Here is a 16,113-nt window from a genome sequence, read left to right on the forward strand (position 1 = left end):
TTTACTGATTCGCCTTGTGTAATTGTTTGGTTGTCAAATGTTAAGGTGGTATTATTAAATAAATGTCGGTGTTTAGCAGGACCGATAATCAGCATTTCCGTTTTCTTAGTGTTGAGTTGCAAGAAGTTAGCGGACATCCATTGTTTAATTTCATTAAGACACGCCTCCAGCTGACTACAATCCGGCGTGTTGGTCAGCTTTAGGGGCATGTAGAGTTGGCTGTCATCAGCATAACAATGAAAGCTAACACCGTATTTGCGTATGATGTCGCCTAGCGGCAGCATGTAAGTACTAAAGAGTGCAGGGCCAAGAACCGAACCCTGGGGGACTCCGCACGTTACCTTAACATAGTCCGAGGTCACATTGTTATGGGAGACGCATTGCATCCTGTCAGTAAGATAAGAGTTAAACCACGACAAAGCTAAGTCTGACATACCAATACGTGTTTTGATACGCTCTAATAAAATATTATGATCGACGGTATCGAAAGCAGCGCTAAGATCAAGAAGCAGCAACATAGATGACGCATCAGAATCCATCGTTAGCAGTAGATCATTAGTCATTTTTGCGAGGGCTGTCTCCGTAGAGTGATTTGCCCTGAAACTGGATTGAAAAGGTTCACAGAGATTCTTAGACACTAAGTGTTCATTTAGCTGCTGTGCGACAATTTTTTCGAGAATTTTCGAGATAAAGGGAAGGTGGGACACCGGCCGGTAGTTTACCATGAGGTCAGGATCGAGGTTAGGTCTTTTGAGCAGAGGATTAATAACCGCTTTTTTGAATGCTAGTGGAACAGTGCCAGAGGAAAGTGATAAGTTTATAATATTTAGCACTGATGGACCAAATAATACAAAAAGCTCCTTGATAAGTTTCCCAGGAAATGGGTCAAGTAAACATGTTGTTTGTTTTGTCCCATTAACACATTTTAACAATTCCTCTAATGTTATTTCATCAAAGAGAAGTGAGAAGAATTGAGAAGAATTATCTTATTAGACAGAAAATAAGCAAATATCATCCTTATTTGAGATATTTCATCTTACTGAGATTTCACTTTTTTGCGGTGTGGTATTTTAATGTTCCTGAAGGAATCAATAAAGTACTATCTATCCATCTATCTAGGAGCTGCAGCTGCACTGCACGGAGGGCCAGGCTCTGCTCAACACCGTGCTGGTCACCCGGGAGCTGGTCACTCCCTGGGGGCCGCCTCAAATGGAAGACCGAGCGCTGGAGACCCTGCAGCAGGACTGGAGGACGTACCAGGCCCGGCTGGCTGACACCAGGGCACAGCTCAACAGCGCTCTGGCCAAACTCCGGCAGATGGAGCAGAAGTTCCAGCGTCTGGACAGCTGGCTGAAAAGCATGGAGACCAAAGCGCAACTGCGAAGCCACCGCTGCTCCGACCGCGCCACCAAAGACGCTCAGCTCCATTTAATAAAGGTCAGAGTCGTCACAGTATCTCATCTGTCAAACATCACTGGGGATCCTTTCTTCTGTGTAGATGTGGCAAGAGGAAGTGCTGGTTTATCAAGACGAGATGGAGGGCCTCGGCATTCTGGCTCAGCAGGTTCTAGATGAGACCCGCATTAGCAGCCGCATCAGCAGCAGAGCCACCCAGATCACAGCCCGCTACCACGCCTTGCTCCTCCACTTGCTGGTAACACTCAGCTGCACTGCACTAACATCCACACTGCAAAAAGTCAAATCTAAGTAAGATGAAATATCTCAAATAAGGCTGATATTTGCTTATTTTCTGTCTAGTAAGATCATTCTTCTCACTAAGCAGAGTGTTTTACTTGTTTTAAGGGTTTTGATCCTAAATTATCTCAATAAGACAGCTTGTTGCTGAGATTTTATGAGTAAAACATGCTTGAAACTAGAATATCAAGTGTTGTAAAGCTGTGTCATCAACACTCACAAGTATAAAACTACTTTTTTAAAGTCATCATTTCTTATTTCAAGCATGAAATAGAAAAATCATGACTTTGACACAATTGTGTCTCATAATTAAAACAGATGACAGCCAAATGGACTTTGCTGTTTTATTTTCAATGAAACAATAGAAAATATGTTCTCATATAGTAGTACAGTTGGCACAGTACAGTAAACTGACTATTTAAACATTTAATATGTGACATTTCAAGCAATTTTGAACAGAAATAGTTCATGCACATTCAGATAAATTCTTCAAAATTACAATAAAAAATGTTTTTGTCGCGCATATCATTATGTCCACTGCAAAAAGTCAGTGTTCAAAAACAAGAAAAAAAAAAAAAAAACGAGGAGTATTTTATATGAACTAAGCAAAATTATCTGCCGATAGAACAAGAAAATTTGGCTTGTCAAGACTTTCCAAAACAAGTCAAATTAAAGCTGCAAGCAGCATTGGTCGGGCCCGCGTATTTGGCAGGTGCTAGTCCTAAGTGTCCCAATACTTTTGTCAAGTTTTAGTCCCAAGTATCCCAATACTTTTGTCCAGTTTTTGGCCTAAATGTCCCAATACTTTTGTCCAGTGGTAGTCATAAGTGTCCCAATACTTTTGTCTACTTTTAGTCCGAAGTGTCCCAATATTTTTGTCAAGTTTTAGTCCCAAGTATCCCAATACTTTTGTCCAGTTTTCGGCCTAAATGTCCCAATACTTTTGTCCAGTGGTAGTCATAAGTGTCCCAATACTTTTGTCTACTTTTAGTCCGAAGTGTCCCAATACTTTTGTCAAGTTTTAGTCCCAAGTATCCCAATACTTTTGTCCAGTTTTCGGCCTAAATGTCCCAATACTTTTGTCCAGTGGTAGTCATAAGTGTCCCAATACTTTTGTCTACTTTTAGTCCGAAGTGTCCCAATACTTTTGTGTAGTGTACCTACCTTGTCTGCATTGTGTGGGCACGTTGGTGCTTCCTGCTTTTAAGCAGCCATCTTGAGAAAACAGCAGCGCAACAGCATCAGCGCAGCGGTTCTTTGAAGGCTCATAAAATCAAAACCAGAGCAGTTATAAAAATTATTTCGATAACTTTTATTTGGAAGGGTTCAATCTCTCTCCTGTGTTAGTTTGAAGCCGAAACGACAAACGGGCTCAGAGGAGATAATGTTTGAAGAGAAGTGACCGGTTTATTAAAAAATGTTGTTTTGAAGGGGAAATTGCAAACTTCCTGTTGATTTTTGCTGAGGGTTGTCAATCTATGAAAAGTAGGTCTAAGTGAGACCTACATAGAGGTTTTTGTTTCATGTCTGTCTGACTTTCCCAGTGGGAGTTACAGGCAGTTTTGTCATTTTTGTCTTCCGAGGAGCAGTTTTTTTCTCCGTTTTATTCAAAAATTGCTGTAGAGCGCAATTTTGAGATTTGGGGTTAGGTTTTTTTATTAGATCTCAATTTTAGCCAGTCCTGATGTGTGTATTAAGTTCGGTGAGTTTTGAAGCATGTTAAGGGGGTCAAATTACAGCTCAAAGAGGCAAAAGTGACTGTTTTTAGTACATTTTTGTCTTGAAGGGGGAATTGCCAACTTCCTGTTGATTTTTGCCCGAGAATATACTATTATGAAATCTAGGTCTAAGTCAGACCTACATAAAGGTTTTTGTTTCATGTCTCTTCGACCTTCCTAGTGAGAGTTACAGGCAGTCTAGTTTTCTTTTCCCTAGGGGGCGCTAGAGCGCAATTTTGAGTTTTGGGGTTTGGTTTTTTGATAAAAAGTTTTGCCGTATATTACTGATGTGTGTGTAAGATTTGGTGAGTTTTTAAGTATGCTAAGGGGGTCAAATTACAGCGCAAAGTTGCGGTAATAATAATAATAAAGAATAAAACCTTACAAATTCAATAGGTCCTTATGTCCCATTGCATAAGGACTCCCTTTGGGAGTCCTTTTGCAATGGGCCATGCGGGCCCTAATAATAAAAAACCTTACAAATTCAATAGGTCCTTATGTCCCATTGCATAAGGACTCCCTGTGGGAGTCCTTATGCAATGGGCCATGCGGGCCCTAATAAAACCTTACAAATTCAATAGGTCCTTATGTCCCATTGCATAAGGACTCCCTTTGGGAGTCCTTTTGCAATGGGCCATGCGGGCCCTAAAAATTAGTGGTATTTTATTTGAACTAAGCAAAATTATCTGCCAATAGAACAAGAAAATGTGGCTTGTCAAGACTTTCCTAAACAAGTCAAATAAGCTAACTTTTTTTGCAGAAGGTCCTTAAAAAGCGCTGACCAAAATAAGACTAATAGTGAAGGGAGAAGTCCGGCCACCTCTGTCCTTATCTTTTAGGAAACGTGGCCCCCCAAAACAATTTAGCTTCTGGCTGTAGGTGGACCAGCCTGGGGACCTCTGATGTTGTGCTACACTGCAAAAAGTCAGTGTTCAAAAACAAGAATTTTTTTTTTTAAAATTAGGCGTATTTTATTTGAACTAAGCAAAAATGATCTGCCAATAGAACAAGAACATTTGGCTTGTCAAGACTTTCCAAAACAAGTAAAATTAGCTAACTTCAATGAATCCCAAAATACCTTCAAATACCGTATTTTCCGCACCATAAGCCGCCCTGGGTTATAAGCCGCGCCTTCAATGAACGGCATATTTCAAAACTTTGTCCACCTATAAGCCGCCCCGTGTTATAAGCCGCATCTAACTGCGCTAAAGGGAATGTCAAAAAAACAGTCAGATAGGTCAGTCAAACTTTAATAATATATTAAAAACCAGCGTGATGTGGGCGCGCATGGAGTCGTATATCAACATGGACGGAGCTGCGTGAAAAAAGCCACCCGGCCTCTTCGCGTAAACTTACCTTAACCACTCGCTCATCTTTTCTTCATCCATCCATCCCTTCGAGTTAGCTTTTATGATGACGCCGGCTGGAAAGGTCTCTTTTGGCAAGGTCTTCCTTTTGAATATCACCATGGGTGGAAGTTTCTGGCCATTAGCATGGCAAGCTAGAACCACAGTGAAGGATGACTTCTCATTCCCTGTGGTGCGAATATTCACCGTACGTGCTCCCGTTGTATCCACAGTGCGGTTCACAGGAATATCAAAAGTCAGTGGAACCTCGTCCATGTTGATAATGTTCTCTGGCCGGATCTTTTTTTCAGCTATCTTGTTTTTACAATATGCACGGAAAGTAGCCAGCTTTTCTTGAAAGTCTTTAGGCAGTTGCTGTGAATTAGTAGTCCGTGTGCGGATGGAGAGATTGCGTCTTTTCATGAACCGGAAACCTGTCGCTTAGTAGGAGCCATTTTGTGGTCTTTACAGATGTAAACACACAAAGGAAATGAAACGTAATATCAGCGCTTCTTCTTCTTCTACCGGGGCGGGTGGTTGCTTACAGTAGAAGAAGAAGCGCTTCCTGTTCTATGGGGGCGGGTGGTTGCTTACAGTAGAAGAAGAAGCGCTTCCTGTTCTATGGGGGCGGGTGCTTACCTTGGCGGTTGCTTGCGTAGAAGAAGAAGCACTTCCTCTTCTACGGGGAAAAAAGATGGCGGCTGTTTACCGTAGTTGCGAGACCGAAACTTTATGAAAATGAATCTTAATATTAATCCATATATAAAGCGCACCGGGTTATAAGCCGCACTGTCAGCTTTTGAGTAAATTTGTGGTTTTTAGGTGCGGCTAATAGTGCGGAAAATACGGTAAGTATATTCTCACTAATAACAAGTGCACTTTTCTTGGTAGAAAAAACAAATATGAGACCTTTTTGCTCAATATGTAGAAAAATATTCTTAAATGAAGTAAGTGCCATTATCTTGACATAATGATATGCGCTCGGCATTACATTTCTTGAAACCAGCAAACTTATACTAAAAACTAGTTTATTGTTCTTAATGGAAAGGCAACAAGGCAAGCGCTTGTTACTCTCGGGGTCTCCTAGCCACTCAGGCAAATCATATTGTTTGAAATGGCATTTTTCCATGGATAACATGACATCATCACGCCAAGTGCGTGTTCTTTCAGTCAATTAGTGCGCATATATACAGCCCGGCCCCCGGCCAAAAAATGTTTAATTGTAATTTTTAAGAATTCATCTGAATGTGCATGTGTCAAGACTTGGTCCTGGGTGTTTGCTTTTCCGGGATGCAACGGAAAGTTGGCTCGGGCGAGACGGGGAATGTAAGTACATAATGTATTTTATAATTACTAAAACAAAAATAAGTAAACAAAAGGCGCGCACAATGGCGGAGAACAAACTATGAAACCAAAAAGACTATAAACATGGAACAAAAACTTACTTTGGCATGGGACATGAAGCATGATCTAAGAGGATGAGGAGTGTGTAGAGCATAATTGTGGGATGTCGTCAGAACGACAAACTGAAAACAATGAACTTAAATACTACAGACATGATTAGTGAAAGCAGGTGTGTGACTCAAAACGTGAAACAGGTGCGTGACGTGACAGGTGAAAACTAATGGTTGCTATGGTGACAAAACAAAACAAAAGTGCACAAAAAGTCCAAAAACAAAACCGAACATGACTAAAACAAAACATGATCACACAGACATGACAGCATGAACTATTTCTGTTCAAAATTGTTAGAAATGTTAAATGTTTAAATAGTCAGTTTACTGTACTGTGCCAACTGTACTACTATATGAGGACATCTTTTCTCTTGTTCCATTGAAAATAAAACAGCAAAGTCCATTTGGCTGTCATCTGTTTTAATTATGAGACACAATTGTGTCAAAGTCATGATTTTTTTTTTCTTGCTTAAAATAAGAAATGATGACTTTAAAAAAGTAGTTTTATACTTGTGAGTGTTGATGACACAGCTTTGCAACACTTGATATTCTAGTTTCAAGCATGTTTTACTCAATATAGGTCATCACATCTCAGCAACAAGCTGTAATATCTTACTGAGATCATTTAGGACCAAAACCCTTAAAACAAGTAAAACACTCTAACATAAAATCTGCTTAGTGAGAAGAATTATCTTATCAGACAGAAAATAAGCAAATATCACCCTTATTTGACATATTTCATCTTACTTAGATTTCAGTTTTTGCAGTGTCAAGATAATGGCACTATGGACTGGACTCTCACTATTATGTTAGATCCACTATGGACTGGACTCTCACTATTATGTTAGATCCACTATGGACTGGACTCTCCCACTATTATGTTAGATCCACTATGGACTGGACTCTCCCACTATTATGTTAGATCCACTATGGACTGGACTCTCCCACTATTATGTTAGATCCACTATGGACTGGACTCTCCCACTATTATGTTAGATCCACTATGGACTGGACTCTCACACTATTATGTTAGATCCACTATGGACTGGACTCTCACAATATTATGTTAGATCCACTATGGACTGGACTCTCACACTATTATGTTAGATCCACTATGGACTGGACTCTCACTATTATGTTAGATCCACTATGGACTGGACTCTCACACTATTATGTTAGATCCACTATGGACTGGACTCTCACACTATTATGTTAGATCCACTATGGACTGGACTCTCACTATTATGTTAGATCCACTATGGACTGGACTCTCACTATTATGTTAGATCCACTATGGACTGGACTCTCACAATATTATGTTAGATCCCCTATGGACTGGATTCTCACTATTATGTTAGATCCACTATGGACTGGACTCTCACACTATTATGTTAGATCCACTATGGACTGGACTCTCACTATTATGTTAGATCCACTATGGACTGGACTTTCACAATTTTATGCTAGACCCACTCGACGTCCATTGCATGGGAGGTGGGGGGTCACCCACATCTGCAGTCCTCTCCAAGGTTTCTCATAGTCAGTTTTTTGTGTCATTGTCAGGTTCAAACACTGATGACATCTATTAAACAGACAAGAAGCAAGGAATCATGCAGAGACAAAGTTAAATTTAGCTCAATGAGGAGAGACCTTTTGGGCTGTACTCTTAGTTACAAAACCAACCTACGCTCTTAGGTAGCAGTCCCACGTGCTCCTCTATTTATTTGGGAGGTCCCTGGTTACATCACTGAGGCCGCCTCTAAAAGGAGTGGTCACACATGTCATGCAAAGCAGCTCCAGTACGCACAATACGTGACGGAATGTGCTGGGGGGGCCTGGTGATTCCGCCTTGTCTCTGCTTCGTCTGCGTGCTGTCGTCTTATCTTCGCATTTACTTAATTTAAGAATATTTTTCAACATATTGAGAAAAAAGGTCTCATATTTGTTTTTTCTACCAAGAAAAGTGCACTTGTTATTAGTGCGAATATACTTATTTTAAGCTATTTTTGGGTTCATTGAGGTTAGCTAATTTTACTTGTTTTGGAAAGTCTTGACAAGCCGAATTAGTTCAAATAAAATACCCCTAATTTTGTATTTTTAGGGACCGCAATGTCCCTTTGGGACAGAGGACCCTATTGTAATTGTAAGGTTTTATTATTATTATTATTATTCCGCCGCCTCTTTGAGCTGTAATTTGACCCCCTTAACATGCTTCAAAACTCACCATATTTGACACACGCATCAGAAATGGCGAAAATTGCCATCTAATAAAAAAAAAAAAAAAAAAACTCAAAATTGCGCTCTAGCGCCCCCTAGGAAAAAACACAGACAAAACTGCGTGTAACTTCCGGTAGGAATGTCGTAGAGAAAAACCTCTATGTAGGTCTGACTTAGACCTAGATTTCATACATTAACATCCTTCAGCAAAAATCAACAGGAAGTTGGCAATTCCCCCTTCAAATCAACAAAAGTTTTGTAAAAACAGTCACTTTTGCCTCTTTGAGCTGTAATTTGACCCCCTTAACATGCTTCAAAAGTCACCAAACTGGACACACACATCAGGACTGGCAAAAATTGCGATCTAATAAAAAACCCAACCCCAAAACTCAAAATTGCGCTCTAGTGCCCCCTAGGAAGAAAACACAGACACAACTGCTCCAAGGAAGAAAACAGACAAAACTGCCTGTAACTTCCGGTAGCAATGTCTTAGAGACATGAAACAAAAACCTATATGGTCTCACTTAGACCTACATTTCATAGATTGACAACCCCCAGCAAAAAATCAACAGGAAGTTTGCAATTCCCCCTTCAAAACAAAAGTTTTGTAAAAACCGGTCGCCTTTTTTCAAACATTACCTCCTCAGAGCGCGTTTGTCGTGTCGGCCTCAAACTAGCATAGGAGAGAGATTGAACCCTTCTGATTAAAAGTTGACCAAAGAGTTTTAATGACTGCTCCGGTTTGGATTTTATGTGCCGTCAAAGTCGGTCCTGTCCATTGCTGCTCGCAGCTTTAATTTTCCCTTGTTTTTGAATAGTGAACACTGACTTTTTGCAGTGCATGACTTTCAACCTTCTCATGCTTGCAGGAGACCATCAAACAGTTGCAGGAGGAGGTGTCCTGCATTGAGGAGACCCAGAGTGTCTCCAGCACCTTCTCTGACTGGCTCGGCACCGCTCAGAACAGCCTCCGCTCCGTGGCTACAGGCAACGACACCGTGGACCGCTTTGCCATGGAAAGAAAGATGAAGAAGATCGAGGTACTGGTGTAGATTCTCCTCACTTTTCATTGGTCAGCTTTCTTGGGGAGTCGAGAGAAAAGATGAGAGTTTTGTGCGCAGACTCTGCAGGCGGACTTGGAGTTGGGTCACGCCAACCTGAAAATGGTGAGAGAGAAGAGCGAGCGAGCCCTGGTCTTCCTGGAGGAAGCCGAAGCGCAGCAGCTGAAGGAGGAGGTGGACAGCCAGGTGGCCCAGCTGGAGGACCTGGTCACGGCCCTCCGCTTGGAGCAGAGCTCTCTGGAGAAGTGCATCTCGCTCTCCAAAGACTTTGTGGATAAGTACAAGGCTCAAGCCCAGTGGGTGGTGGAAACCAAGAACCTGTTGGCGTCCAGCGTGGAGCCCAAAGCGGAACTTTACCAGAAGAAAGCCCAGCTTGCAAAGTACAAGGTGACTGACGTCGCGTCTGCTAAAACTGGTCAATTTTATTATTTTTTTCAATAATGAGTCCAACAAAATAATAGGCAATAATACCATAATAAATACTAGCGATGTCTAGATTAAATACTTTAAGATGTAATATCGTAAATTATCGATATCGTTTTTTTTATTATCGGTATCGTTTTTTTATTTTTATTTTTATTTTTATTAAATCAATATAAAAAACACAAGATACACTTACAATTAGTACACCAACCCAAAAAACCTCCCTCCCCCATTTTTTCATTCACACAAAAGGGTTGTTTCTTTCTGTTATTAATATTGTGGTTCCTACATTATATATCATTAAAGCTGCAAGCAGCATTGGTCGGGCCCGCGTATTTGGCAGGTGCTAGTCCTAAGTGTCCCAATACTTTTGTCAAGTTTTAGTCCCAAGTGTCCCAATACTTTTGTCCAGTGTAAGTGTCCCAATACTTTTGTCCAGTGGTAGTCCTAAGTTTCCCAATACTGTTGTCTACTTTTAGTCGTAAGTGTCCCAATACTTTTGTCAAGTTTTAGTCCCAAGTGTCCCAATACTTTTGTCCAGTTTTCGGCTTAAGTGTCCCAATACTTTTGTCCAGTGATAGTCATAAGTGTCCCAATACTTTTGTCTACTTTTAGTCTGAAGTGTCCCAATACTTTTGTCTAGTGTACCTACCTTGTCTGCATTGTGTGGGCACGTTGGTGCTTCCTGCTTTTAAGCAGCCATCTTAAAAAAACAGCAGCATCAGCGCAGCGGTTCTTTGAAGGCTCATAAAATCAAAACCGGAGCAGTTAGAAAAAAAGCGCTTCCGTCGTTGTAATCACAAGGGTTCAATCTCTCTCCTGTGTTAGTTTGAAGCCGAAACGACAAACGCGCTCAGAGGAGATAGTTTTTGAAGGAAGGTGACCGGTTTTTACAAAAAAATTGTTTTGAAGGGGGAATAGCAAACTTCCTGTAGATTTTTGCTGGGGGTTGTCAATCTAGAGGTTTTTGTTTCATGTCTCTCCGACTTTCCCAGTGGGAGTTACAGGCAGTTTTGTCATTTTTTTCTTCCGAGGAGCAGTTTTTTTTGCGTTTTATTAAAAAATTGCAGTAGAGCGCAATTTTTAGATTTGGGGTTAGGTTTGTTTTTTTAGATCGCAATTTTAGCCAGTCCTGATGTGTGTGTTCAGTTTGGTGAGTTTTGAAGCATGTTAAGGGGGTCAAATTACAGCTCAAAGAGGCAAAAGTGACTGTTTTTAGTACTTTTTTGTCTTGAAGGGGGAATTGCCAACTTCCTGTAGATTTTTGCCTGAGGAAATTAATAAATGAAAAGTAGGTCTAAGTGAGACCTACATAGAGGTTTTTGTTTCATGTCTCTATGACATTCCTACTGGGAGTTAGAGGCAGTTTTCTTCCTAGGTGGCGCTAGAGCGCAATTTTGATTTTTGAGGTTCGGTTTTTTTATTAAAAGGCAATTTTTGGAAGTCCTGATGTGTGTGTTCAATTTGGTGAGTTTTGAAGTATGTTAAGGGGGTCAAATTACAGCGCAAAGCTGCAAAGTGCGGAAGAATAATAATAAAGAAAATGAATAAAACCTTACAAATTCAATAGGTCCCATTGCATAAGGGAGTCCTTATACAATGGGCCATGCGGGCCCTAATTAGAGATGTCCGATAATGGCTTTTTTACCGATATTCCGATATTGTCCAACTCTTACTACCGATTCCGATATCAACCGATACGACATATACAGTCGTGGAATTAACGACATTATTATGCCTAATTTTGTTGTGATGCCCCGCTGATTGCATTAAACAATGTAACAAGGTTTTCCAAAATAAATCAACTCAAGTTATGGAAAAAAAATGCCAACATGGCACTGCCATATTTATTATTGAAGTCACAGAGTGCATTATTTTTTTTAAAGGGGAACATTATCACCAGACCTATGTAAGCGTCAATATATACCTTGATGTTGCAGAAAAAAAGACCATATATTTTTTTAACCGATTTCCGAACTCGAAATGGGTGAATTTTGGCGAATTAAACGCCTTTCTATTATTCGCTCTCGGAGCGATCCGCCATTTTCTCAAACACCGAGTCAAATCAGCTCTGTTATTTTCCGTTTTTTTTCGACTGTTTTCCGTACCTTGGAGACATCATGCCTCGTCGGTGTGTTGTCGGAGGGTGTAACAACACCAACGGGGACGGATTCAAGTTGCACCAGTGGCCCAAAGACGCCAAAGTGGCAAGAAATCGGACGTTTGTTCCGCACACTTTACCGACGAAAGCTATGCTACGACAGAGATGGCAAGAATGTGTGGATATCCTGCGACACTCAAAGCAGATGCATTTCCAACCATAAAGTCAAAGAAATCTGCCGCCAGACCCCCATTGAATCTGCCGGACTGTGTGAGCAATTCAGGGACAAAGGACCTCGGTAGCACGGCAAGCAATGGCGGCAGTTTGTTCCCGCAGACGAGCGAGCTAAACCCCCTGGATGTCTTGGCTCACACCGTCCCGAAGATGATCAAGAGAAGAATATCGACCCTAGCTTCCCTGGCCTGCTGACATGAGGGTATGTCTACAGAATATATTAATTGATGAAAATTGGGCTGTCTGCACTCTCAAAGTGCATGTTGTTGCCAAATGTATTTCATATGCTGTAAACCAGAGGTGGGACCAAGTCATTGTTTTGCAAGTCACAAGTAAGTCTCAAGTCTTTGCCCTCAAGTCCGAGTCAAGTCCCGAGTCAAGACAGGCAAGCCCCGAGTCAAGTCCAAAGTCAAGACTGGAAAGTCTCAAGTCAAGTCCTAAGTCCTGCATTTTGAGTTTCGAGTCCTTTCAAGTCCTTTTAACCACAGACTAATATATTAACACAGATTGTGTATGCTTTTCAAACGCTGTATTTATTTATTAAAACAAGTGCATTTGAAATTGCAGGAAAGAAAATTGTGCTGACATTGCACTTTATAATAGCACTATTAACCAGTCATTTTAAACATTAACTCATTCCTTTACAGAACAAACACATTGAAAAATAAAGTGGAAATGTACTTATTTGTACAAAAGTGTTAACTTTGAAAAAACATGACATATACGTGAACATAACAAAAAAGTTGTACTTTTTATATGTCAGGGCCCTATGCTGCATTGCATTTGCAAAAGACCAAATTAGCCAAGAGTCTGTCAGTCATTTGTGCACGATGGGGGCGTAGTATGATGCCACCATGGCTGAAAACTGGCTCCACTGGAGCACTGGAGGCAGGCACTGCCAAGACTCTCATGGCCACTCGGAACAGTGAAGGAAGAGTCTTCATGTTCAATGCCCAGAACAAAAGGGGGGAGAGAGTTGTTTTGGGTTGGTGCACTACTTGTAAGTGTATCTTGTGTTTTTTATGTTGATTTAATTAAAAAAAGAAAAAAAAAATTTTTATTTCTTGTGCGGCCCGATACCAATCGATCCACGGACCAGTAGCGGGCCGCGGCCCGGTGGTTGGGGACCACTGAGGTAAACAACCAACAGTATGTCAGAAAGCTAGCTAAAACGGTACACATATTCATAATATAGTATACATTTTAACTGACCTTTATTTGATTATTTTTGTCTTTTTTTAGGTGGCTAAAATACGCGGTGCTGCTGACCGCCGTCTAACGTTACGTGTGATATATTGACTAACGTAACCCTGCTTAAAAAAAATCACTGAACAAAAAGTATGAATAAGGTAGTGAACTGCAACAGATTCCCGTGTTTGCAATAACGTTATAACGTTAGCAGTGAGTTTACAGCCTCACTGATTTAACTACACAGCAAATAAAAGTCACGTTACTTAGCCAATAAACGTTATCTTACATTCAAAACTTACCCTTCTTTGTGCAACTTCAAATGCCGGACGAAGTTGGAAGTTGTTGCCTCTCCATCAGTCATTTTCGAACCGCATGTGTTGCATACTGCAAACCGTTTTGTGTTGACCACCTCGTAATTTTTATACCCAAACAAAATTATTTTAGGTATCATTTTTTGTTCACTGGCGTGTGGTTTGGACATGTCTTCTTCCTGCAATTTGATTGGATGAATGCTGTGTGATGAAAACAAAGTAGATCTAATTTGATTGGCTGTTGTACTGAGAGCACACCAGCTGACACACGCAACGCTGATAGACAAGTACACAATGAAAAATACGGAGCGCTCCCGAATAACTTTTTCATCTTTGGGTTTTGGGGAAAGTAGCAAGTCATGTCAAGTCATGTCATTTCAAAAGGCTCAAGTCCAAGTGAAGTCACAAGTCATTGATGTTAAAGTCTAAGTCGAGTTGCAAGTCTTTTTACATTTTGTCAAGTCGAGTCTAAAGTCATCAAATTCATGACTCGAGTCTGACTCGAGTCCAAGTCATGTGACTCGAGTCCACACCTCTGCTGTAAACCTAGTTCATAGTTGTTAGTTTCCTTTAATGCCAAACAAACACATACCAATCGTTGGTTAGAAGGCGATCGCCGAATTCGTCCTCGCTTTCTCCCGTGTCGCTGGCTGTCGTGTCGTTTTCGTCGGTTTCGCTTGCATACGGTTCAAACCGATATGGCTCAATAGCTTCAGTTTCTTCTTCAATTTCGTTTTCGCTACCTGCCTCCGCACTACAACCATCCGTTTCAATACATGCGTAATCTGTTGAATCCGAGTCTGAATCCGAGCTAATGTCGCTACAGCTTGCTGTTCTATGCGCCATGTTTGTTTGTGTTGGCATCACTATGTGACGTCACAGGAAAATGGACGGGTGTATATAACGATGGTTAAAATCAGGCACTTTGAAGCTTTTTTTAGGGATATTGCGTGATGGGTAAAATTTAGAAAAAAACTTCGAAAAATATAATAAGCCACTGGGAACTGATTTTTAATGGTTTTAACCATTCTGAAATTGTGATAATGTTCCCCTTTAAAGACAGCGGGGCCAGTGACAAAACTTTGTGTGTGCCCTTTGCAGACCATCCAGCAGGTGGTGCAGTCGCACCAGTCAGCTGTGAAGTCAGTGCTGGAGAAAGGTGAAGCCCTGCTGGACACAGTCCACGACCCCATCATCCGAGACAACATGGACACACTGCAGGCTGACTTCCTGGAGCTCTGCTCGCTGGCTAAGGTAGGGCTCGCTTTGCAAAGCCAGGGAAAGTATCACGTCCTGGTGTTTCAGACGCAGGTCCAGAACCTGCTGGAGTGGGTGAAGGAGCACGAAGACTACAACGGTGAACTGCAGGAGGCGGAAAAATGGCTCCTGCACATGTCCAGTCGGCTCGTCACCTCCAGATCCATGCAGACCAGCAGCATGGAGATGGCCACCCAGCAACTTGCACGCCACAAGGTGACACGATCTCGCTCTTTTCTTCGTAATTAGGTTATGATTCGACAGGCGACCCATCCAAAAATGTGTCAGCTACTGTATAACAACTTGTAATAGTCTTGGCCTCATACAGTCCCGGTCAAAAGTGTACATACACTTGCATATCTGCCAACCACTCCGGTTTTCCCGTAATTCGTACGGTTTTCATCAACCTATTCCGGGTTACGGTTGCAGTGATAAAAAATACGGTTTTTCATTAATTTAAAAAAAAAAAAAAAAGGGTGAAAACTACGCGAATTGCACCTTGTGCAGACAAGATTTTTCGATCGGACACGGAGGAATTAGCGATGTAAAAGACCACGTTGGGACAAAAAAACACAAGTCTAATGCCGTTGCTAGCGATACAAGTGGAAAACTTTCAACGTTTTTCGTCGCCCAAACAGATTCTTTGGATGTGATAAATGCCGAAGTTTTATTTACGGAGGCAATAATTGAGCATGGACTTCCAATCGCACTGGCTGATCACATGGGACAGTTAAATGTTTGTAATGCAACCTTTAAAAATCATTACGCGGTGATCGCGGTCCCAAAAATAAACTTTTCTTGCATGATAATGTCCAGAAAAATTCGCTTTATATTACTATAGAGTCCTTTTAACGAATGAGTTTGATGGTTTATCACAAACCTTAAATGAAAGAAGTCCTTTGTTCTCCTGCACCATGCATGCGCTTTGGCCTTGCTTCGTGTTTGGTGCGCAATCCTGTCGGCTGTATTTCACAGCACGACATACTGTTAAAAGTGTTTATACTATTTATGCTTTCAAGTCCAAGTTGAAGAAATCTTGTTAAATGTTGACAGCATAACTACCAAAATACAGAAGTATGTCCTTAATATTTTTGCGGTGCTATTT

General features: G+C 41.1%; 1 protein-coding gene across 11 annotated transcripts in view; it reads left to right on the plus strand.

Annotated features, from left to right (window-relative positions):
- The window catches only part of syne1b (spectrin repeat containing, nuclear envelope 1b), a 469,384-nt gene that overhangs the window by 220,272 nt on the left and 232,999 nt on the right, over nt 1–16,113 (plus strand). For all 11 annotated transcript variants that reach the window (XM_072911924.1, XM_072911927.1, XM_061924513.1 and 8 more), the window contains 6 exons: nt 1,120–1,437; nt 1,499–1,654; nt 9,300–9,470; nt 9,552–9,878; nt 14,853–15,005; nt 15,057–15,224. In XM_072911924.1, coding sequence (XP_072768025.1) covers nt 1,120–1,437; nt 1,499–1,654; nt 9,300–9,470; nt 9,552–9,878; nt 14,853–15,005; nt 15,057–15,224 — 1,293 coding nt within the window. The remainder of the gene's footprint in view (nt 1–1,119; nt 1,438–1,498; nt 1,655–9,299; nt 9,471–9,551; nt 9,879–14,852; nt 15,006–15,056; nt 15,225–16,113) is intronic.

Source organism: Nerophis lumbriciformis, linkage group LG29, assembly GCF_033978685.3.
Source record: "Nerophis lumbriciformis linkage group LG29, RoL_Nlum_v2.1, whole genome shotgun sequence".
Taxonomy (NCBI): domain Eukaryota; kingdom Metazoa; phylum Chordata; class Actinopteri; order Syngnathiformes; family Syngnathidae; genus Nerophis; species Nerophis lumbriciformis.